Genomic DNA, 24,809 nt, shown 5'->3' on the forward strand with positions numbered 1-24,809 from the left:
AGTTCAACATTTAGTTTTGATTTACATTTGGTTGAGTTGTCAAGTAATGTGAATTCAACGTGAAATCAACATAAAATGTCACCCTGTCATTGGATTTAGGTTATAAGTTGGGTGAAAAAAAATACTAAATTCCCTTACGTTGATGACTTTTTGCAAATCCAATCAGTTTTCCACGTTGATTCAAAGTCATCACATTTACGTTTTTGGTTGAAATGACGTGGAAAAAATGTTGATTCAACCAGTTTTTGCCCAGAGGGTCATTAGTTGAGTTTGCTAATCTATTAGCAGGACTGTCATTGCATTATGCTAGCATGTTATTGCTGTGTTCAAAACAACTGTGAACTCGGAACTCAGAAATCTCTGACTTCCGACTTCCGAGTTTTTAAGACAACAAGCTCCAACTGGGAAAATTAGTTTTGAATGGTCATCCAACTCAGAATTCCAAGTCTACCTTTCAAGAGCTCTGATGTTTCAACCTGAAGATCACTGACTTCATGATGTGACCTCGTTTTTTCCCCAAGTTACCAGTTGTCTTGAAAGCACCATATGTAGGCCACAGTATAGCCTAGTGGATTATTTTGCTCTTCACTCGCGTAGTAGCCATGACCCCATTTCTGAAAGACTCTCATGAACACCTACGTGTTTTCTGGTTCCCTCTACAATGCTCACCAGCCAGTGTGTTTCTCAAATGTTCTTACCCAGTTTTTTCTTGCATTACTTCATACACCCGGGTAGAACTATTGGAATATGAATCACTGAGTACTCACCATCCACCCGACCTTCCCGAATTCCCGGAGATGGCAGAACAATGGTCTAGCTTCTTCGGTGAGGTGCCAGGTTGCCTGAGAGTCCTACCGGAGAGTAGAAAACTAAGACGCTGATGGAGAGGCAGATGTGGGGGGGGGGGGTCTTAGTGAGACGAGATACACACCTTTTTTTCCACGTTTCAAGCAAAATGAATCTGAGCTGCTGAGGAGAGCCCCTGAGGACAACGAGGGCTATGTGCTTACGGTGTCCATGGAGGACGAATGTAAGTAATTCAAACGTGTTAACCCTCGCAAGGCTGCCGTCCCAGACGGCATCCCTAGCCGCGCCCTCAGAGCATGTGCAGACCAGCTAGCTGTTGTGTTTTCTGACATTTTCAAGCTCTCTCTAGCTCAGGCCGCTATCCCCACCTGCTTCAAGATGTCCACTGTCATCCCCATGCCCAAGAGAGGGAATGTAACTGAGCTGAATGACTACCGACCCGTTGCACTCACCTCCGTCATCATGAAGTGCTTCGAGAGGCTAGTCAAAGACCACATCACCTCCTCCCTCCCCAACACACTCAATCCTCTCCAATTCACCTACAGCCCGACAGATCCACGGACGACGCATTCGCCATTGCACTACACACTACCCTTACCCACCTGGACAAGAGGAATGCCACCTTAAATCTCACAGCCCTGGGACTGAACTCCTCCCTATGCAACTGGGTTCTGGACTTCCTGACGGGCCACCCCCAGGTGGAGAAGTTAGGCAACATTACACTGATCCTCCACACGGGGGCCCCACAAGAGTGCATCCTCAGTCCCCTCCTGTACTCCCTGTATACCCACGACTGCGTGGCCTCACACAGTTCCAGCTCCATCATCAAGGTCGCTGACTACACAACAGTAGTAGGCCTGATTATCATCCTACACAGAGGAGGTAGGCACTCTGACGGTGTGGTGCCAGGTAAACAACCTCTCCCTCAAATCTAACTCAGCTGATAACTGAACCGACCCGCTCAAACTTGAAAGACCCTGAAAAATATACTCTTTTAGATATTATTTTGACAAACGCCCCTCATAAGTATACAGCCAATGTAATTTTTGCTAATGAGTTCAGTGACCACTGTCCCGTTGCCTGCATAAGAGATGCAAAGCTCCCTAAATCTCACCCTTGCATTATTACAAAGAGAAATTATAAGAATTTCAATGAGCAACAATTCTTGTCTGATCTGGGATTGTGTGAATGGGAGATTGTCAGATATCTGACTCGGGATCAGGCCCTAAATTGTTTTACTTCTTTGCTCAACTCTATAGCAGATAAGCATGCACCGTTCAGGAAACTTGGGGTAAAGGATAGAGCTAATCCCTAGTTCACACATGAACTATCAGAGAAACTTCAGGAGAGAAATGTAGCTTGGGCTAAGGCTAGGCTGAATGATTCTACATCTGACTGGCAGTCCTTCAGACACTTAAACAATAGATGTCTATCCCTGGTTTGAAAAGCAAAATCGATATACTTATTGAACTGTGTATCTGAGAATGGTGGGAATCCAGCTGCCTTCTGGAAGGTAGTCAAATCTCTGAAACAAAACTCCACCCCCTCATTACCCCAGCAGGTTATGACAGCCTCTGGTCCCATAACAGATAAGATGCACATTTGTGGTGCTTTTAATAACCACTCTGCCTTAGCGGGCCACCTATTATATAAAATAGCTTCTGAAAACTCTGATTCCAGTAGAGGGAGTTCTTTACTCACCTTGAGCCAGGTTGCAGAGAATTATATATTCCCAGATACACATTCCTCATTTTCATTTCAACCAGTTGATGTCTATGATGTACTAAGTTCCTTATTGAAAAATAATTAACCTATATTTTTTACTTGACAATTGTTTCTGGGGTTATGACTAAGATCTGGAAAACGTCACAAGTCCTCCCCCTACACAAAGGCAGAGATCCTTCTGACTTGGATAACTACCGTCCAATTTCCAAGCTATCTTGCCTTGCCAAAGTTTTAGAGTCCCTGGCCAACTCTTTGCTTAAAACTTGTTTAACTTCTCATTCTATACTTAATGAGCACCCAATCTGGTTTTAGTCCTGGACATAGCACTGTAACAGCGGCTACACTTGTCTTAGATGATGTGCTATATTGTTTAGATCATAAAAGTCATTGTGCTGCCTTATTTATGGATCTGTCAAAGGCATTTAATATGGTTGACCATTTCTTACTTGTTCAAAGGTTGTTTGAAATAGGCCTAGATCAGGCATCTTGCAATTGGTTCAAGAACTATCTACCGGACACAATGTGTGCTTACTGACAAATCTAGTTTCCTCAATATTATGAAATGTGTGCTGCAGGGATCGATTTTGGGCCCTGTTCTTTTCACTATTTATATACAGGGTGGGTTACCATTGAGACCAGGGTCTCATTTACAAGGGAGCCCTGTGAACATCAACATACATTGTGTATTAAATTGTGTAAGATCATAATATCAATACAATAAATACAAAAAGATTAATCAAAACAAACACAACTCTCACATGTCCAATGGCGAACAACAAGTCTAATTTCAAGGTGGCCTAAAGCCTATTCCATGAGCTGGGGGCATAAAAAGTAAAAGCATTTTCCCCCAGGTCAGTTGAGACCCCAGAACCTCCAGAACCAGCCAGTCCAGAGAGCGGGTCTGAAAAGTGCTGGATCTCCAATTAATATATGAGCTGAGGTAGTGGGGGAGTCTAGAGATCCGCTTTATATAGAAAAAGTATCCAATGCTGGGCCCTTTTGATAGTCAGAGACTGCCAGCCAACAGAACTATACAAAATGAAGTGATGTGTACAACAATTGTCCCCAGTGATAAAACACAGTGCTGAGTGATAGCATAAATCTAAAGGTTTTAAAACAGAGGCTGGGGTATGCATGTAAATTATATCACCATAATCAAGTACTGGGCGAAGCGTTGCTTGAGCAATCTTCCTTCTTTACAAAGTGAGGCAGGATTTATTTCTATAAAAGAAACTAATCTTAATTCTCAGCTATTTTGTCAGGTTTTCAATGTGTGTTCTAAAAGAGGGCTTATTGTCAATCCAAATACCCAAGTACTTATAAAAGGGAACTTGCTCAATTTGGGCTCCACACCTACTCATTCAAGGGTTTTTCTATATTTTTACTATTTTCTACATTGTATAATAATAGTGAAGACATCAAAACTATGAAATAACACATATGGAATCATGTAGTGACCAAAAAAGTGTTAAACAAATCAAAATATATCTTATATTTGAGATTCTTCAAATAGCCACCCTTTGCCTTGATGACAGCTTTGCACACTCTTGGCATTGCCTGCACAGAGTGTGCTGGCATGTTATTTTGGCAACTAATTTGTGTCATATTTTCTGTTTGCAAACATGTAAAGCAATTTTTTTTAAATAATTGAGTTAATAAAGCCGCATACAAACATGGTCTCTTTTTTGCTTTCTTGAGTAAGGCAGCTCAAAAATGCAGGTGTTTCAGCCTAGCTCAGTGCTTTCTGTGGGGCAGCCAGCGGAGAATACGGAGCGTAGGTGTTGGTAATGTTCTCTAGTTGCGCCGTGATTGGCTCAGTGTTCTGTCACTCATGGGGACACTATGTCACCTGCAAGTCTAAGGGTAGAGCAAAAAAATTCAAGCCCCTTGGGTGCTGCCATTGAGTTACATTAGAAGTTTTCATCCAAGAAGGCTCAAGGTCATTGGCCACAGATAAAATGATGTCAAATCACGTTATATATACAGTAGCTTTGATTGGACTGATCATGTCAACATCATACTTTCTAAATCTTAGCTAGCAGTAATCATCATGAATCAAGTCGACAATCTACAGGCAAATCCTATTTAATTCTTGTCATCTGAAGAGAAATAATGAAGAGAAATTATAGATAAAACGTATCGGTGCTCATCGGCCATTGGACATAAACATTACACAACAAGTTGGAAATCGCAAATTCAACAATGAGTGGTTTGGAAGGAATCAGTGGCTAACTGCAAGCATTGCAAAGCAATCACTAGCCTGCTATTCAGTGGAGTGGCTGTGTGGTCCCATGTCTGGAATTAAGGGTCTCTTTTCCAAGCTTAAAATGATAAACATTCAACATTGGCCATGCTGTCAATGAAGCATGATTTGTGCTGCGCTCAAAACAACTGTTAACTTGGAACTGCGAAATCTGACTTCAATGAGTTCAAGACAACTGGGAACTCGGAAAAAACGAGCTCCAACTGGGAAAATATGTTTTGAATGATCATCCTACTCGGAATTGTAAATCCGGAACTCGGGCCTCTTTCTAGAGCTAAGACCTGAAGATCACTGACGTCATCATGATTCTACCTTGTTTTTTTCAGAGTTCCCAGTTGTCTTGAATGCACCATAAATCCAGAGAATGCCAGACTTTGATGACAAAGTTTGATGTACTGTATGCTGCTGCATAAATGATGTAATATGCCAGGGAGATATGTATACTGTAGCTAAGAAAGTAATACTAAGTGTATTGTAATGACCCTGGGTTTATAAGCGCGGATATCGACTCTGCCACGGGAGCATGCTTTTGGGGCACAGTCGATGGTGCGCTGGGGTTGGAGACCTGCTCCCTGCCTGTTTCATTACATTGGTGTCAGAAGTGATCGGACCTTGCATCCACGAACGTGCGTGTGCTTGGCCGGTGAGCGCGAACCTGTAAAACGTTGAGTTGTAGACTAGCGCGAGGACGCGCACTTTGAAAGGAGGGAGTTCTGTAACTTCTCTTGGTTTATAAACGCGGATATCGACTCTGCCACCAGAGTATGCTTTTGGGGCACAGTCGATGGCGCGCTGGGGTTCGAGACCTGCTCCCTGCCTGTTTCATTACAGTATATTGTGTAGTAAGCTGTTAGTAGCTCATGTGCCTCACCCTAATAATTTGGTATATTTTCACCTCTTAATTTTGCCTACTGTTCTGACTTGGTGGTGCACATATAGCCTATAACCTGTTTTAGAGAACTGTAATAATCGAATATTGTAAGAGCTTTCATTGTCTGCTTATATGCCCCCTTTATTTATCCTACGGTTCTGACTTGGTGTACAGGGAGAACACTAAGAACGGCCCATGTTCTGAATTCTGTCGCTGTACATTTCAAAAGTGCTGAACAAATAGTTATATTGACTACGTCCGTCCTAGCTAGCTCATTAATGTCTTAATCGAAATTACGGATTCCCTCTTTTCCGCTTGTCGTCCCTTTATGCCATAGTTTGTACATCTCAATTGTCAGTAGAAACCACATTTGTTTAAGCAAGTCAGACAAATCAGCTATGTTTTTTTTAATGGCAGTAAATGAGGCTGAATGAACTGTTTCGCTGCCAGACAAGGCTCTGCTGATAGCCAGGTGTAGCAGTGGTAAGGTGTTGGGGTTGCTGTTGTGACTGCTGTTGGGACAGCTTTATGTAGGCCCTAACAGTTTGTGGGCACCGTTTGTCACCGTTATAGTGTAATTAATGTATTTTTTAGTATTGTGTTGTGTAGTGGCTTTGCTGGCATACATCCCACATCTTTTGTTTTGTTTTCCCCACCAAGATTTACATGCTAAAATCGCCACTGCAACCGGCACGTGTAACACATACAGGAATCATTGAAATACTAAACAAGAGAACATAATATAACCACAGAGGATCAATAGCTTCTTTCTTTTTTAATGTTATGGATTGTGTTTTATCACATAATTGAGCGCATGTACAGTCGGTGTTCAAAAGTTTTGAGAATGACACAAGTATTGGTCTCCACAAAGTTTGCTGCTTCAGTGTTCTTAGATCTTTATGTCAGTAGTTACTATGGTACACTGAATAATAATTACAAGTATTCCATAAGTGTCAAAGGCTTTCATTGACAATGACATTCAGTTTATGCAAAGAGTCAATATTTGCAGTGTTGACCCTTCTTTTTCAAGACCTCTGCAATCCACCCTGGCATGCTGTCAATTAACTTCTGGGTCACATCCTGACTGATGGCAGCCCATTCTTGCATAATCAATGCTTGAAGTTTGTCAGAAGTTGTGGGTTTTTGTTTGTCCACCCGCCTCTTGAGGATCGACCACAAGGTCTCAATGGGATTAAGGTCTGGTGAGTTTTCTGGCCATGGACCCAAAATGTCGATGTTTTGTTTCCCGAGCCACATAGTTATCACTTTTGTCTTATGGCAAGGTGCTCCATCATGCTGGAAAAGGCATTGGTCATCACCAAACTGTTATTGGATGGTTGGGAGAAGTTGCTCTCGGAGGATGTGTTGGTACCATTCTTTATTCATGGCTGTGTTCTTAGGCAACATTTTGAGTGAGCCCACTCCCTTGGCTGAGAAGCAACCCCACACATGAATGGTCTCAGGATGCTTTACTGTTGGCATGACACAGGACTGATGGTAGCGCTCACCTTGTCTTCTCCGGACAAGGTGTTTTCCGGATGGCCCAAACAATCGGAAAGGGGATTCATCAGAGAAAATGACTCTAACCCAGTCCTCAGCAGTCCAATCCCTGTACCTTTTGCAGAATATCAGTCTGTCCCTGATGTTTTTCCTGGAGAGAATGGCTTCTTTGCTGCCCTTCTTGACACCAGGCCATCTTCCAAAAGTCTTTGCCTCACTGTGCATGCAGATGCACTCACACCTGCCTGCTGCCATTCCTGAGCAAGCTCTGCACTAGTGGTGCCCCGATCCTGCAGCTGAATCAACTTTAGGAGATGGTCCTGTCGCTTGCTGGACTTTCTTGGGCGCCCTGAAGCCTTCTTCACAACAATTGAACCTCTCTCCTTGAAGTTCTTGATGATCTGATAAATGGTTGATTTAGGTGCAATCTTACTAGCAGCAATATCCTTGCCTGTGAAGCCCTTTTTGTGCAAAGCAATGATGACGGCACGTGTTTCCTTGCAGGTAACCATGGTTGACAGAGGAAGGTCTGTGCCCACACAGTTTGAGCTTCTACTTCTAAAAATCCACCTTTCCAGAAATAAGTCTCTCACTGTTGCCGCTTGCTACAGACCCCCCTCAGCCCTGAGCTGTGCCCTGGACACCATATGTGAACTGATTGCCCCCCATCTATCCTTAGAGTTCGTGCTGCTTGGTGACCTAAATTGGGATATGCTTAACACCCCGGCCAACCTACAATCTAAACTAGATGCCCTCAATCTCACACAAATTATCAACGAACCTACCAGGTACAACCCTAAATCTGTAAACATGGGCACCCTCATAGATATCATCCTGACAAATTTACCCTGTAAATACACCTCCGCTGTCTTCAACCAGGATCTCAGCGATCACTGCCTTATTGCCTGCGTCCGTAATGGGTCCGCGGTCAAACGACCACCCCTCATCACTGTCAAACGCTCCCTAAAACACTTTAGCGAGCAGGCCTTTCTAATTGACCTGGCCCGGGTATCCTGGATGGATATTGACCTCATTCCGTCAGTAGAGGATGCCTGGTTGTTCTTTAAAAGTGCTTTCCTCTCAATCTTAAATAAGCATGCCCCATTCAGAAAATGCAGAACTAAGAACAGATATAGCCCCTGGTTCTCCTCAGACTTGACTGCCCTTGACCAGCACAAAAACATCCTGTGGCATACTGCATTAGCATCGAACAGCCCCCGCGATATGCAACTTTTCAGGGAAGTCAGGAACCAATATACACAATGAGTTAGGAAAGCAAAGGCTAGCTTTTTCAAACAGAAATGTGCATCCTGTAGCACTAACTCCAAAAAGTTTTGGGACACTGTAAAGTCCATGGAGAATAAGAGCACCTCCTCCCAACTGCCCACTGCACTGAGGCTAGGAAACACTGTCACCACCGATAAATCTACAATAATCGAGAATTTCAACAAGCATTTTGCTACGGCTGGCTATGCTTTCCACCTGGTTACCACTACCCCGGCCACCAGCTCTGCACCCTCCGCTGCAACTTGCCCATGCCCCCCCCCGCTTCTCCTTCACACAAATTCAGACAGCTGATGTTCTGAAAGAGCTGAAAAATCTGGACCCAGCTGGGCTAGACAATCTGGACCCTTTCTTTCTAAAATTAGCCGCCGAAATTGTCGCAACCCCTATTACTAGCCTGTTCAACCTCTCTTTCGTAACGTCTGAGATCCCCAGAGATTGGAAAGCTTCCGCGGTCATCCCCCTCTTGAAAGGGGGTGACACTCTAGATCCAAACTGTTACAGACCTATATCCATCCTGCCCTGCCTTTCGAAAGTATTTGAAAGCCAAGTTAACAAACAGATCACCGACCATTTCGAATCCCACCGTACCTTCTCCGCTATGCAATCCGGTTTCCGAGCTGGTCATGGGTGCACCTCAGCCACCTTCAAGGTCCTAAACGATATTATAACCGCGACCTGGCCAAGGCTTTCGACTCTGTCAACCACCGCATTCTTATTGGCAGACTAAATAGCCTTGGTTTCTCAAATGACTGCCTTGCCTGGTTCACCAACTACGTCTCAGATAGAGTTAAATGTGTCAAATCGGAGGGCCTGTTGTCTGGACCTCTGGCAGTTTCTATGGGGGTGCCACAGGGTTCAATTCTCGGGCCGACTCTATTCTCTGTGTATATCAATGATGTCGCTCTTGCTGCTGGTGACGCTCGGATCCACCTCTATGCGGACGACACCATTTTGTATACATCTGGCCCTTCATTGGACACTGCGTTAACAAACCTCCAAACGAGCTTCAACGCCATGCAACACTCCTTCCGTAGCCTCCAACTGCTTTTAAACGCTAGTAAAACTAAATGCATGCTCTTCAACCGAACGCTGCTTGCACCCGCCCACCCGACTAGAATCACTACTCTCGGCGGGTCTGACCTAGAGTATGTGGACAACTACAAATACCTAGGTGTCTGGTTAGACTGTAAACTCTCCTTCCAGACTCACATTAAGCATCTCCAATCAAAAGTTAGATCTAGAATCAGCTTCCTATTTCGCAACAAAGCCTCCTTCACTCATGCTGCCAAAAAATGCCCTCGTAAAACGGACTATCCTACCGATCCTTGACTACTGCAATGTCATTTACACTCTACTCGGCAAATTGGATGTAGTCTATCACAGTGCCATCCGTTTTGTCACCAAAGCCCCATATACTACCCACCATTGTGACCTGTACGCTCTTGTTGGCTGGCCCTCACTACATATTCGTCGCCAAACCCAATAGCTCCAGGTCATCTATAAATCACTGCTAGGCAAATCCCTGTCTTATCTTAGCTCACTGGTCACCATAGCAACACCCACCCGTAGTCTGCGCTCCAGCAGGTGTATCTCACTGGTCATCCCCAAAGCCAACACCTCCTTTGGCCGCCATTCCTTCCAGTTCTCTGCTGCCAATGACTGGAACGAACTGCAAAAACCTCTGAAGCTGGAGACTCTTATCTCCCTCACTAACTTTAAGCGTCAGTTGTCAGAGCAGCTTACCGATCACTGCACCTGTACACAGACATTCTGAAATTAGCCCACCCAACTACCTCATCCCCATATTGTTATTTATTTTGCTAATTTGCACCCCAGTATCTCTATTTGCACATCATCTTTTGCACATCTATCATTCCAGTGTTAATATGAAATTGTAACTATTTTGCACTATGGCCTATTTATTGCCTTACCTCCATAACTTACTACATTCGCACACACTGTATATATATTTTCTGTTATATACCCCATATGTAACTCTGTGTTGTTGTTTTTATCGCACTGCTTTGCTTTATCTTGGTCAGGTCGCAGTTGTAAAGGAGAACTTGTTCTCAACTGGCTTACCTGGTTAAATAAAGGTGAAATAAAAATAAATAAAATAAAAATGATTTCAAGCACCACCCTCCTTTTAAAGCTTACAGTCTGTTATTCTGACTCAATCAGCATGACAGAGTGATCTCCAGCATTGTCCTCGTCAACACTCTCACCTGTGTTAACGAGACAATCACTGACATGATGGCAGCTGGTCCTTTTGTGGCAGGGCTGAAATGCAGTGGAAATGTTTTTGGGGGATTAAGTTCATTTTCATGGCAAAGAGGGACTTTGCAATTAATTGCAATTCATCTGATCACTCTTCATGACATTCTGGAGTATTTGCAAATTGCCATCATCAACACTGAGGCAGCAAACTTTGTGGAGACCAATACTTTTTGGCCACGACTGTACAGTCGGAAGCGCCCGCAATTGGGAAGCAGCCTGGCAAATATCAAACAGCTGATTGTTGAGTTGTGGCTTTCAATGAACAACAGGCAGAAGCTAAAAGGCCTTTCAAAATACAATTGCGGGAAAAACAGTTTTGATGAGTCAATGCCACTGAAAAGTTTGTGGACTATAATTTCGTCCTTATATTGTACAATCTGTCTCCACTCTTTTCATTGGTCTATGCTATTGGTTGCATTTCAGACAGGGTCCTTCGTTTTATTGATCTCAGTCAGTGTAAGAGTAGCCTGTCATATCGGTCAGTTGTGTGGTATGAAAAAATATCCTTCTAATGTCTCCAGTCGTGTAAAATGACGTAGAATTGCATGAAATTATTTTAGAAATGGCTATTTTTTTCTCCGACCCGCAAATACGATGATATCCATGCAATGCTTTATTATAAAGGTGATTTATCTTCACCCCTCAGCCCCTGGTCTTCAGGGCTGAACCCCCATTGTCTCACGTTCGGTAACGTGAAGGCCGTCTGCACGGATCTGTCTAACTGGCAAACACTCATGGGAAGTTTGGCTACAATATGCTGTCCAAACATTCGAAAATGTTACCAAGGTGACATTGGCCACTGAACCCCCTTTCATCCTCAAAAGAGTCAGAGTTAATCTTACCAAAAACTATAAACCTGTAGCTAATATTGACGTTTTTTCATGAGCAAGTCTTCACTGCCTAATTCTACATCTAGCTAATGTGTTTTGTGGGGGTATAATCAGTATTTATGAAATTTGAAATGTGCACGAAAATTAGCTAGCTAACGCGTCGAACCAGTGTCAAATCAATCCATATGAAACGAAAGACAGGAATTCTAATAGCGCCAGTTAACACACTCAATTCTGAATACTAATTTAGCCTGCTAGCTAGAGTAGTGAAATTCTAGCTAATGCACAAATGACTTTTCATGATATCTGTTCTGTCGTGATTAGTGCACGGAGTTCTACACCAAGTAGTGAGGCAGGCAGTGCCAGCTGTCAGAGTCGGATAGGCTACATGCTTGCTGATTTCTGAGAACAGTCCATTACTTCGCCATAGTAGCTACAACTTCATCAATAAGCGGCCAAACTAGCTACTGTATGGCCAGCACTAGGCTGCTAACTGGAGAAGTTTGCTCAGCTGATCGAGCATGGGTTTGCAGTGAGTCACAGCTAGTGTTAGGTGGATTAGCAAAATCTCGATTTTTAGAGATGAGTTCCACTTCAAGAAAGATCGGTTGAGGGACGAACGTCTTCTAGGAGTGATGCTATCTGACGTGAGACAACAATCATGGCCTGAGCCCTATACCTCAGTGGCTGAGTGCCCTAATGTTCTGAAACATTGTGACGCTCCTGCTGACCAGTTTGATTGGATTTGACGGTTGACCTAATCCGACAGGTGTCCCCAAAGCATGACTTTCTGCATGACTTCACGCTCCGGTAGGCTATGTGGTCTATATTCTCCGTGGTACAAAGACCCGAGCAATGACAAACCTACATGTAGGCTATGTGTAATACGGTATATACCCGACATTTTATTATGACAGTAGCCTACTGTCTGAAACATTTCTCTGCTTTCTTCATCAAATTCCACTCAGTTCGCTCTGACCGGGAGTAACCTTTCATTTCCATCACAGACCGGCCCCCAGCACGCGCCACCTCAACGAGTCCAATCAAAAGCCAGGGAATGCCTCCTGTGCAATAATACCATGACGACGCGCCTGTCACTTCCGAGCTGCGAGCTGCGACCAATATCAGCAGACAGACGATAAGGGAAATCAATTGCAATTCGTGCAATTGGATACCGAATTCATGAAATAAAAGAACGCATTCCCTTTCGTCGCTGATACACCAGGTGTTTTATTCAAGGTAAGTGTCTTGATAAATTATTATTTCTCGGTGATGCGCACTCAACGGCAGCCGGCGATGTCCAGATGTGCATGATGCTGTGCATCCAGCCAGTCGCTGCGCGCCATACAGGGCAGAGCAGAGGATGGAAGACTGAGCGTCCCGGTCACCTAGAATAAATTATCTGTAGGCTACATAATATCTATTCCAGATAGGCGATAATGGCTTTTTGACAACCTGTATCTGCTCTGCTCAACCAGTTTTACTCTCTTTTTAAATTATCGCTGTCATCCCTGTGACTTGCTGGCTGAGTGTACAAATGGCACACTTTGCAGATAAGATTTCTCAGCAGTGAGCCCATTGACTGTTCAGATGATCAATAATACGTTTCACGTTGGTTTTAATGAATAATTCCATAAATAATTACTTGCTGATGTGCCTTTTTTTTTGTTATCTGACAGAATAGACAGAATAACTTATTTTTCGTAATGGGATTTTTTGTTGTTGTTGCCTATCTTCACCATTGCCTTTGTATGGACACCATACTCAACATTTTGGTTGACAAAGTCTGAACTGTACCTTTGACAAATGTTTTGCATAATGTTACCAGAAGACTGTCCTGTCTCGTAGCTCGCTCTAGTTGTGAATATCTTGTCCACTGTTAGACTTGTTTGTACTGCTGTAGTCATTTACTTGGCCCGTGGCAACTGCAATCAAATCAGGGTGGTCTATTGGAGAAAGCCTGTACTTATACACAGAGCATCTATTGTCTGCCAGGGATGGTCCGATGGGATATGTGCACACAGACACACAGTTTTACACCCTCCTCTCTTATGCCATGTTTCTGTCTGCAGGAGCTTTCTTCTGTGGCTTTAGCATTCTTCTGTGGAGTGTTCTTCTTATGTAATAGGTTTCAGAGGGTAGGTCAAAAGCCTATATCATTCATCGGAGGGTATGGTTATAACTTTTGGTTGAACCAAAAGTTTGAGGTCTATCAGCTTGGCAGCATGGCATACATAGGCTAAATGTCATGGCCTGTTACCCCAGCATCCAGGCTAATGTATCCTAAACTCAGTAGTTAGGGAGATGGATGGGAGAGAAAGGAAGATATAATAGAAAACCTTTAGTTTTAGATTAGGCTAGTTGTTTCGGTAGTTGTCTGGTATGTTTACTGTCTGGTTGCTTGCTTCTGCTACCACTCAAACCCTAAGAAGAAAAGCTGTAGTCTGAGCCACATAATCCATTCGATTGTGTGTTGTGTTATCACATTCAGTGAAATTATGCTTACTCAAATCTTTTCAAGTAGGATTACGCCATTATTTGGAGAAGTCTGTGCACACACAGGCTCATATGCAGGCACACACACACACACACAGTCTTGCACAGCTAATCTTGTGGGGACATACAATTCAGTCCCATTCAAAATCCTATTTTCCCTTACCCCTAACCCTAACCTGTACCCTTACCCTAACCTTAACCCTAACCCTAACCTTAATCCAAAAACCTAACCTTAACCCTAACCCTAAAACTAACCATATCTCCTAACCCTAACCCTAAACCTAATTCTAACCCTAACACTAATTCTAATCTTAACCCTAAACCCCCTAGAAATAGCATTTGACCTTGTGGGGACCAACAAAATGTCCCCAGTTGGACACATTTTTCTTAGTTTACTTCCAGTGGCTGTCCTAGCTGTGGCACAGTGTCGTGGGCTGGGCTGTTGACACAATGGTGACGTTGAGCTTTCTCCAGGTGGCCTGCCTGCGCGGACGAGAGGAGAGGGTGGCGTGGTCGCACAAAAGGCCCCATTCACAATCAGCCTGTCTGCCTGCCCACCAACCACAGGAGTAGGGATGGCAAAATCTTACTCAATTAATCCACTGTGTTATGGTCCTACGCCATTTCCAAAGCTCCTGCCCTGTTGCACAAAGCTCAATTATTGAGCAATTGTTTCCCCCCCCCCTGATTCATTCTTGATGTTCTTTTGATTGTTCTATTGATTGAAGCTTTATAATGGACGTAAGGCCAGTCACCACACCGTAATAGGGTATTTTTTCCTCTCTTAATCATATCACAATCAACTTTTACCAGTTGAATGTGGACAGAAATATAATATTTTTGTGTATATCCCCCCCCCCACAGAAATATCGTATGAAAATATTAATTAGGTAATTAGGTGATATCTCATTAAATATTTGCATATCACACAAATCAATTTTTCTGGACACAGGTCAAAGTCACCCTAAATATTTTGGTTTCATTTTGTTAAGACACTCCAGGACAGGACTTACACATAATAACCGATTGTGAATAAATATTTACAAAAATCTTTCTATCTGTAAAACACTAAAGAAAGGTATGTAAAATGCATTTTTGGCGCATTTTTCAGAAGAAAACGTAATATAGAATATCAATTTGACAACCTATCAACAATTGGGCAATGGGGCAGCAGGTAGCCAGGTAGCCTGGCAGGTAGGAGCGTTGGGCCAGTAACCCAAAAGGTTGCTGGATCGAATCCCCGAACTGACGAGGCAAAAAATGGTCGTTCTGCACCTGAGCAAGGCAGTTAACCCACTGTTCCATGGTCGCTGATGTCGATTAAGGCAGCCCCCCGCACCTCTCTGATTCAGTGGGGTTGGGTTAAATACGGAAGACAACTGTACAACTGACTAGGTATCCCCTTTTCCCAAATCAGGTGAGAGTAATAGAAATTCCCTATATAATAAGTCTGGAGAATACGTCTAAGGATAACCACACAAAATGTGGTGAATTCTGAAGCAGGTAAAGACAAGGACACTGAATTTAGACTACCAAATGACAAACACCTATTTAGACAACATTTTCTATGAAATGGGCTTTTAAATGGTGTGATTCAATGTTGTGAGCTTTGACATTATGGATGTATGTCCATTTAAAAGTGGTTACAATTCATTAGTGAGCGTTGTGCCAGTAACCGAAAGGTCGCTGGTTCTAATCCCCGAGCCGACTAGGTGAAAAATCTGTCGATGTGCCCTTGAGCAAGGCACTTAACCCTAATTGCTCCTGTAAGTCGCTCTGGATAAGAGCGTCTGCTAAATGACTAAAATGTAAATGTAATGACATTTTGATAAACTAATGAAAATATAAATTTCATCAACTTTTTGACAGTTTTACTTTTTGGAAAATACTAATATTAATGGACCAAAATACCTAAAAATCTCAAAATGTATAAGTACATACAAAAGTGTCATTTTAGCCTGTGGTGCATGCTCCTATCGCAAGTGTGAATTCCAAAACAGGGCTCGTCACCTGCAGCCTCGCCCGTCTGGTGGAGAGAGGGGGAGGGAGAGAGAGGTTTAACTTGTTAGTCAGGTTTCCCTAGCAGAGATGGATATCCAGTCAGAATGTGTCAGTGAGCTGTGAGCAGTGGATAGAGGAAATGTGTCACATCTAGGCCTACTGTTAACACGCTTTAAGTGGCTATTGCATGCAGGAAAAGAGATGACGGTAGGAAGCCACTTTTGACTGTTGAGATGTGCTGGACCATGGTCCAGTGGTAACACTCCCGACTCCATATGCCTCCCTGTCGGAGACTAGGGTTCAATCCCTGTGTGCTCCCTTCAGACTGTGTCTCCTCCTCACCTAGGCTACCTCCCACTTTCTTATCTGTCTGTCAATAAAGCATAAAAAAATACAGAAGGAGAGTCACTCTCCTTCAAAAAAGAAAGAGAGAGATGAACCCCAGGTCTCCTCATGGCCTCCTTCACCAGGTCTCCTCATGGCCTCCTTCACCAGGTCTCCTCATGGCTTCCTTCACCAAGTCTCCTCATGGCCTCCTTTACCATGGTCTCCTCATTGCCTCCTTCACCAGGTCTCCTCATGGCCTCCTTCACCAGGTCTCCTCGTGGCCTCCTTCACCAGGTTTCCTTATGACCTCCATCTTTGCCCCTTATCTCACCTCGCCTCCTTTATTTGCTTTGTTCTGAGTCTTAGTGCCCTGCGCACCTGGCACAGCTCACACATGGGTCAAGTCACGGTGTTGACACAGCCTCCTCTCCTCCTCATACAACACTACCTTTGTACTCTCACCTTTCACCTGTACATTCAGTCTCACTTGTGTTTTAATACCAGACAGCCCCTCCCACTGCGGTTAGCTCATTCTCCTGTGTGATGTTATAAGTCATTACCCAGTCTCAGATAGAAAAGGCATCAGTCACTCAGTGTATCCAACCACTGGAACAGTCACACAGAAGTTAATCATCCATTTCATTGCTAGCTAGTCAAATATCCCAGCAATATTTGAAGAATGGTCACAGTTATGAGTTGGAACGCCACGGTGCAAACAGTTCAAGTTTTATCAGTCGTGTTTAGTTTATTCTTCCCTCCCAATACGTAGAGTCATCGGTTTAGCCGATCTAATTGGGATAGTTTGTTCACTTTAGCCTAACAATTCTTCACGTCAGCCGCAGTGCTTTTGACCTTGGGTTCCAGCGGCAGCCCAGATTACTCCAACAAACCCATTAGACTACTCCAACAAACCCATTAGACTACTCCAACAAACCCCAACACTATTTCAACAAACTCCAAGAAACCCAAAGACTACTCCACCAACTCCAAGATTACTCCAACAAACTCCAACAAACCCAAAGACTACCCCAACAAACCCCAACAAACCCAGACTACTCCAACAAACTCCAAGAAACCCAAAGACTACTCCACCAACTCCAAGATTACTCCAACAAACTCCAAGAAACCCAAAGACTACCCCAACAAACCCCAACAAACCCAGACTACTCCAACAAACTCCAAGAAACCCAAAGACTACTCCAACAAACTCCAAGAAAACAAAAGAGTACTTCAACAACCTCCAAAGAAACCCAAAGACTACTCCAACAAACTCCAAGAAAACAAAAGAGTACTTCAACAACCTCCAAAGAAACCCAAAGACTACCCCAACAAACCCCAACAAACCCAAAGGCTACTCCAATAAACTCCAAGAAACCAAAGACTACCCCAACAAACCCCAAGACTACCCCAACAAACCCCAAGATTACTCCAAAGAAACTCAAAGACTACTTCAACAACCTCCAAAGAAACCCAAAGACTACTCCAACAACCTCCAAGAAACCCCAAGACTACTCCAAGAAACCCAAAGACTACTCCAACAACCTCCAAAGAAACCCAAAGACCATGCCAACAACCTCCAAAGAAACCCCAAGATTACTCCAAGAAACCCAGATTGTGTGTGTTTCCACACGTGTCCATGGAGAAGGAAAAGGAAACAGAGAGCCAGCGGGCGGTCACTAACCTCAGCAGTGTATCGGTCCAGTATAGTGACTGTGAGTGACCTCTGACACTGCTAGGTGTGCTGGGTAATTGTACACCAGGCCAGCACAGAGGGAGGATGATGATGCTGAGAGTTGCTTGCAGAGCTCTACTGTCAGAGCTCTACTGGTTTATTCATGAGTCGTTTGGGAGCATGTTGGAGAGGGGATAGCGTGTGTGTGTGTGATGGAAGGATGGGGGAAGGATGTCGTGCTGCTGGAGAGGAGTTGAAGATGAGCTGCTTTCTCATATGAATAATGAACGACTGCTGCTAAAATAGCCTGCTGTGGTCTAAGCCTAATTCAGTGGAAGTGTGTGTGTGCGCATGTTTTGTTGTTTGTTAGTATTTCTCAGTTGAAACTCATGTCAGAAGGACAGAGAGTTACAGAGTGAGCTTGAGCAGCAGGACAATGCTATGGATCAGTGGCTAGGGAAATGAACTAGAAAATGGGCTGCGGGGACAGACATGGCACAGCATTAGCACCCAACCATACAGGATAGCATATCATCGCTACCATTTGTAGTTCATTGTCTTTAGCTCTCTGGGGGAACCATCAGAGATGGCCATGGAGAAGGAGGAGGAGCATGGTTTCCAGTACCATGGACAGCTACCCAACACTACTATCCTCAGGAGTTGGAGGTTGCTATCATCATTCCTGTTAACACACACACACACACACACACACACACACACACACATAACATATTTCACACACTTAATCCTCACATAAGTCACACACACAGAATCCCTTTCAGTGAAAATTTCACACACATTTGTTTTCAATCTGGGATACAGTAGTAGAGCACCTTTCACCCAGTTGAGGATTTGTGTTGAAATCCATTCTGAGTCAGCGTGACTCAGTCAGCCTCCTTTTTTCTTTCTTCCTCATCCCCCTCTCCTTGCCCTCTCGCTCTCTCGCTCTGTGTCTCCCTCTCTTTTTCTGTCTCTGTCTGTCTCTCTCTCTCTCTGTCTCTCTCTCTCTGTCTCTCCCGCTCTCTCTTTCTCTGTCTCTCTGTCTCTCGCTCTCTATCACTCACTCTCTCTATCACTCAGACTCTCTCTCAATTCAATTCAAGGGGCTTTATTGGCATGGGAAACATACAGTGCATTCAGAAAATATTCAGACCCCTTTACTTTTTCCACATTTTGTTATGTTACAGCCTTATTCTAAAAATGATCAAATATATACATTACTTTAGCAATCTACACACAATACGCCATAATGACAAAGTGAAAATAGGTTTTTAGAATTTTTGCAAATTTACATAAGTATTCAGACCCTTTGCTATGAGACTAGAAATTGAGCTCAGGTTCATCCTGTTTCCATTTATCATCCCTGAGATGTTTCTACAACTTGATTGGAGTCCACCTGTGGTAAATTCAATTGATTGGACAAGATTTGGAAAGGCACACACCTGTATATATAAGGTCCCACAGTTGACAGTGCATGTTAGAGCAAAAACCAAGCCATGAGGACGACGGAATTGTCCGTAGAGCTCCGAGACAGGATTGTGTCAAGGCACAGATCTGGGGAAGGGTACCAAAATATTTATGCAGCATTGAAGGTCCCCAAGAACACAGTGGCCTCCATCATTCTTAAATGGAAGAAGTTTGGAATGACCAAGACTCTTCCTAGAGCTGGCCGCCCAGCCAAACTGAGCAATCGGGGGAGAAGGAATGCACTATGCATTCAGGCAGGTAGCGTTCTCCTGGCATCTGCCAAACCCAGATTAGTCCGTCGGACTGCCAGATGGTGAAGTGTGATTCATCACTCCAGAGAACGCGTTTCCACTGCTCCAGAGTCCAATGGTGGCAAGCTTTGCACCACTCCAGCCGACGCTTGGCATTGCGCATGGTGATCTTAGGCTTGTGTGCAGCTGCTCGGCCATGGAAACCCATTTCATGAAGCTCCTGACGAACAGTTCTTGTGCTGACGTTGCTTCCAGAGGCAGTTTGGAACTCGGTAGTGAGTGTTGTAACCGAGGACAGACAATTTTTACGTACAACGTGCTTTAGCACTCAGAGATCCCGTCCTGTGAGCTTGTGTGGACTACCACGTCGCAGCGGAGCCGTTGTTGCTCATAGACGTTTCCACTTCATGATAACAGCACTTACAGTTGATCGGAGCAGCTCTAATAGGGCAGAAATTTGACGAACTGACTTGTCACTGATCTGTTCAGTAAGGCCATTCTACTGCCAATGTTTGTCTATGGAGATTGCATGGCGGTGTGCTCAATGTTATTTACCTGTCAGCTACAGGTGTGGCTGAAATAGCCAAATCCACTCATTTGAAGGGGTGTCCACATACTTTTGTATATATAGTGTAGCTCTATCTCCCTCCTCTTTCTCAGCCTGTCATAGTTAATCTGCTGTCTGTCTGTACGTGTCTATGCCTTGATGGTTAGTGATAGAGAGAGCATGCTGTACAGTGCTTTGTGGGAGATGGTGTTAGATAGGGAGCTCTGAGCTACAGCATTCTGACTGGCTGCAGGGGACAGTGAGTGAGTAAGTAAGGAGCACTCAGGCAGAGATGTAGCCTACAGTACATGACTGGGTGTCTTATTATGTAGGCCAAGCCATCAGGCTGTACAATACCATTGGTGGGTGCTTGAGGATCCACCAACAGAAACATTAGAAGAATCCATTAAAACCTATTATCGTAGTGTGGGGTCTGGTGACTGTTCGGTTAAAAAGCTCAGATGCTGTCAGATGAATTGTAGCTAAAGCACTGATGTTAGTATACATGTATAACATAAAATGGACATATTATAAATAGCATATTCTCATACTTTGTTTGAATGTTGTTGTTTTTTGTCGTCCCTTGACTAGGAGTAAGGTGTTGCTGCCATTGTCATCAGATAAACACACAAGGGCAGAAGAAGAAGGACCAGGAAATGAATACCTTGCCCGAGTCAGTGGCAGCAGGTTTACGACCCCTCATTCCCTCTCCAACCATTCACACCTCAGGGTTAGAGGAGCTGTCCCAGTGATAAACTACCCGCTCAGAGCATAAACCCTGGGACCCTTCCTTAGGGTTAGAGGAGCTGTCCCAGTGATAAACTACCCGCTCAGAGCATAAACCCTGGGACCCTTCCTTAGGGTTAGAGGAGCTGTCCCAGTGATAAACTACCTGCTCAGAGCATAAACCCTGGGACCCTTCCTTAGGGTTAGAGGAGCTGTCCCAGTGATAAACTACCCGCTCAGAGCATAAACCCTGGGACCCTTCCTTAGGGTTAGAGGAGCTGTCCCAGTGATAAACTACCCGCTCAGAGCATAAACCCTGGGACCCTTCCTTAGGGTTAGAGGAGCTGTCCCAGTGATAAACTACCTGCTCAGAGCATAAACCCTGGGACCCTTCCCTGGGTTCTAAAGTGAAATAACACCCGGTCAGGATGAAACTGAAAGAGGATCTGAACCCGATGCTGCTGCTGCTCTTCCAGGTGACGGTGTGGCTGTACTCTATCCTAGCCTTCCTCCCCTCCTACCTCTTCAGCTCTGTGTCAGAATCAGACGCAGGCCTCGGCTCAGAACAGGAGAGGGCTCAGAGACTCAAGGCCCATTCTGTGACGGGTCGCCCCGCGGGCCCCTACAGGGCTATGGGCACCACCAAGAGGCTGGTGTCGTCCCTGCACCCCGGGGTGGACACACTGGATAAGGTGTTTGAGGACGCATCCAGAAGGTTCCCTGACAGAGACTGCCTGGGCACCAGAGAGGTGGTCATGGAGGAGGATGAGCGACAGAGCAACGGAAAGGTCTTCAAGAAGGTGAGGACAGGAAGTGTGATTTGAGGACTTTCTGTTGGGCAAGAAACTCAGGTGTGTTTTGTGTTTGCAGTGAAAACACAAGACCTTGTTCTGCCAAGTCAGTCTAGCCAAAACAGGAGAGAACAGCCACTCATACAAAACACACCTCTCTTGCTCAACAGAAAGGCCTCACGTCACCTCACACATCTCACCAACACACAACACACAGGCCAATCTAAACTTTGCTAAAATAAAACACTTGCTGTGTGTGTGACTTGCAACACTTTTAATTACACCCCAATCATCAGCCTAATCTCACTAGTCTAATCACAGGGCAGTTGAAACTCATGTTGCTGCAGTAAAATAATGGAGTGTGTTTTGCCATCTGTTGACTGCCTGAACAATGAGACCTACAGCGTTAAATGTTCTGATTGTTTGACCGACACTGTGTGAATGTGCGTCAGTCTGTGTGCAGTACCAGTGTTATTCCAGTAGAGGACAGCGTATCACCACTGTTCATGAGTGTTGTGATTCAAAATTCATTAGCAAAAGAAAAATCCTACTGTCATATTACTGAGCAGAAAGTGCACAACATCAAGCTGAAGGCTTTACTGCGGATATAACAAACACTGTGAACTGTTCTGCCCTCCAGCCTCTCTCCCTCGCATTCGCTTTCCCTGAAACTCTTTCCCTGTGTCTCTCTACTATTCTCCACCTCTCTGCTTTTCCCCCCTGGTTCTTCTCTCTCTCTCTCTCTCTCTCTCTCTCTCTCTCTCTCTCTCTCTCTCTCGCTCTCTCTCTCTCTCTCTCAATTCAATTCAATTCAATTTAAGGGCTTTATTGGCATGGGAAACGTATGTTAACATTGCCAAAGCAAGTGAAGTAGATAGTAAACAAAAGTGAAATAAACAATAAATATTAACAGTAAACATTACACTCAGAAGTTCCAAAAGAATAAAGACATTTCAAATGTCATATTATGTATATATTCAGTGTTGTAACAATGTGCAAATAGTTAAAGTACAAATGGGAAAATAAATAAACATAAATATGGGTTGTATTTACAATGGTATTTGTTCTTCACTGGTTGCCCTTTTCTTGTGGCAACAGGTCACAAATCTTGCAGCTGTGATGGCACACTGTGGTTTTTCATCCAGTAGATAAGGGAGTTTATCAAAATTGGGTTTGTTTTCGAATTCTTTGTGGATCGCTGTAATCGGAGGGAAATATGTGTCTCTAATATGGTCATACATTTGGCAGGAGGTTAGGAAGTGCAGCTCAGTTTCCACCTCATTTTGTGGAGAGTGTGCACATAGCCTGTCTTCTCTTGAGAGCCAGGTCTGCACACTTGTTGTTTGTGTACATGGATTTTATAATGTTGTATGTTTTTCCCCCAACCCCACTTTCCATCAATTTGTATAGCAGACCCTCATGCCAAATTGAGTCAAAAGCTTTTTTGAAATCAACAAAGCATGAGAAGACTTTGCCTTTGTTTTGGTTTGTTTGTTTTTCAATTAGGGTGTGCAGGGTGAATACGTGGTCTGTCGTACGGTAATTTGGGAAAAAGCCAATTTGACATTTGCTCAGTACATTGTTTTCACTGAGGAAATGAACTAGTCTGCTGTTAATGATAATGCAGAGGATTTTCCCAAGGTTGCTGTTGACGCATATCCCACGGTAGTTATTGGGGTAAAATTTGTCCCACTACTGTGGATTGGGGTGATCAGTCCTTGGTTCCAAATATTGGGGAAGATGCCAGAGCTAAGGATGATGATAAAGAGTTTAAGTATAGCTAATTGAAATTTGTGGGCTGTATATTTTATCATTTCATTGAGGATACCATCAACACCACAGGCCTTTTTGGGTTGGAGGGTTTGTATTTTGTCCTGTAGTTCATTCAATGTAATTGGAGAATCCAGTGGGTTCTTGTCGTCTTTAATAGTTGATTCTAAGATTTGCATTTGATCATGTATATTTTTTTGCTGTTTGTTCTCTGTTATAGGGCCAAAAAGATTGGAGAAGTGGTTTACCCATACATCTCGGTTTTGGATAGATAGCTCGTCGTGTTGCTGTTTGTTTAGTGTTTTCCAATTTTCCCAGAAGTGGTTAGAGTCTATGGATTCTTCAATTACATTGAGCTGATTTCTGACATGCTGTTCCTTCTTTTTCCGTAGTGTATTTCTGTATTGTTTTAGTGATTCACCATAGTGAAGGCGTAGGCTCAGGTTTTCTGGGTCTCTATGTTTTTGGATGGATAGGTTTCTCAATTTCTTTCTTAGGTTTTTGCATTCTTCATCAAACCATTTATCACTGTTGTAACTTTTTTTTGGTTTTCTGTTAGATATTTTTAGATTTGACAAGGGAAGCTGAGAGGTCAAATATACTGTTTAGGTTTTCTACTGCCAAGTTTACACCTTCACTATTACAGTGGAACGTTTTGTCCAGGAAGTTGTCTAGAATGGATTGAATTTGTTGTTGCCTATTTGTTTTCTGATAGGTTTCTCTCTCTCTCTCTCTCTCTCTCTCTCTCTCTCTCCTCTCTCTCTCTCTCTCTCTCTCTCTCTCTCTCTCTCTCTCTCTCTCTCTCTCTCTCTCTCTCCTCTCTCTCTCTCTCTCTCTCTCTCTCTCTCTTTCTCTCTCTCTCTCTCTCTCTCTCTCTCTCTCTCTCTCTCTAATATTATGTGTGCTCTCTGTGGACCCCTGTAGGTGATCCTGGGGCAGTACCGCTGGCTGTCCTATGCTGAGACCCACAAGGCAGCAGCCCGCTTTGGCAGTGGTCTTGCAGCGCTGGGCCAGAGGGCCCACAACAACATTGCCATCTTCTGTGAGACCAGGGCTGAGTGGGTCATAGCCGCACAGGCGTGCTTCATGCAAAACTTCCCTTGTGAGTGTCCACACACAGTCTTGCGCAGCTAACCTTGTGGGGACATACAATTCAGTCCCATTCAAAATCCTATTTTCCCTAACCCTAACCTTAACCCAA

General features: G+C 43.9%; 1 protein-coding gene across 1 annotated transcript; it reads left to right on the forward strand.

Annotated features, from left to right (window-relative positions):
- Window positions 1-12,641: 12,641 nt before the first annotated feature.
- Window positions 12,642-24,774, forward strand: LOC311115676 (fatty acid CoA ligase Acsl3-like). Its single transcript, XM_084190834.1, has 3 exons — window positions 12,642-12,799; window positions 20,913-21,847; window positions 24,533-24,774. Exons 2-3 carry the CDS (start codon window positions 21,476-21,478, stop codon window positions 24,740-24,742), a joined length of 582 nt encoding a protein of 193 aa, XP_084046960.1. The 5' UTR covers window positions 12,642-12,799; window positions 20,913-21,475; the 3' UTR covers window positions 24,743-24,774.
- Window positions 24,775-24,809: the final 35 nt, after the last annotated feature.

The sequence above is a fragment of the Coregonus lavaretus genome (assembly GCF_964263955.1).
Source record: "Coregonus lavaretus genome assembly, contig: HAP1_SCAFFOLD_2547, whole genome shotgun sequence".
NCBI classification, from domain to species: Eukaryota; Metazoa; Chordata; class Actinopteri; order Salmoniformes; family Salmonidae; genus Coregonus; species Coregonus lavaretus.

Coding starts and splice junctions, on each gene's coding strand:
- LOC311115676 (XM_084190834.1), top strand. CDS start 21,476: ATGAAACTGAAAGAGGATCTGAACCCGATGCTGCTGCTGCTCTTCCAG. Junction 21,848..24,532: donor ACGGAAAGGTCTTCAAGAAG/GTGAGGACAGGA, acceptor GGACCCCTGTAG/GTGATCCTGGGGCAGTACCG.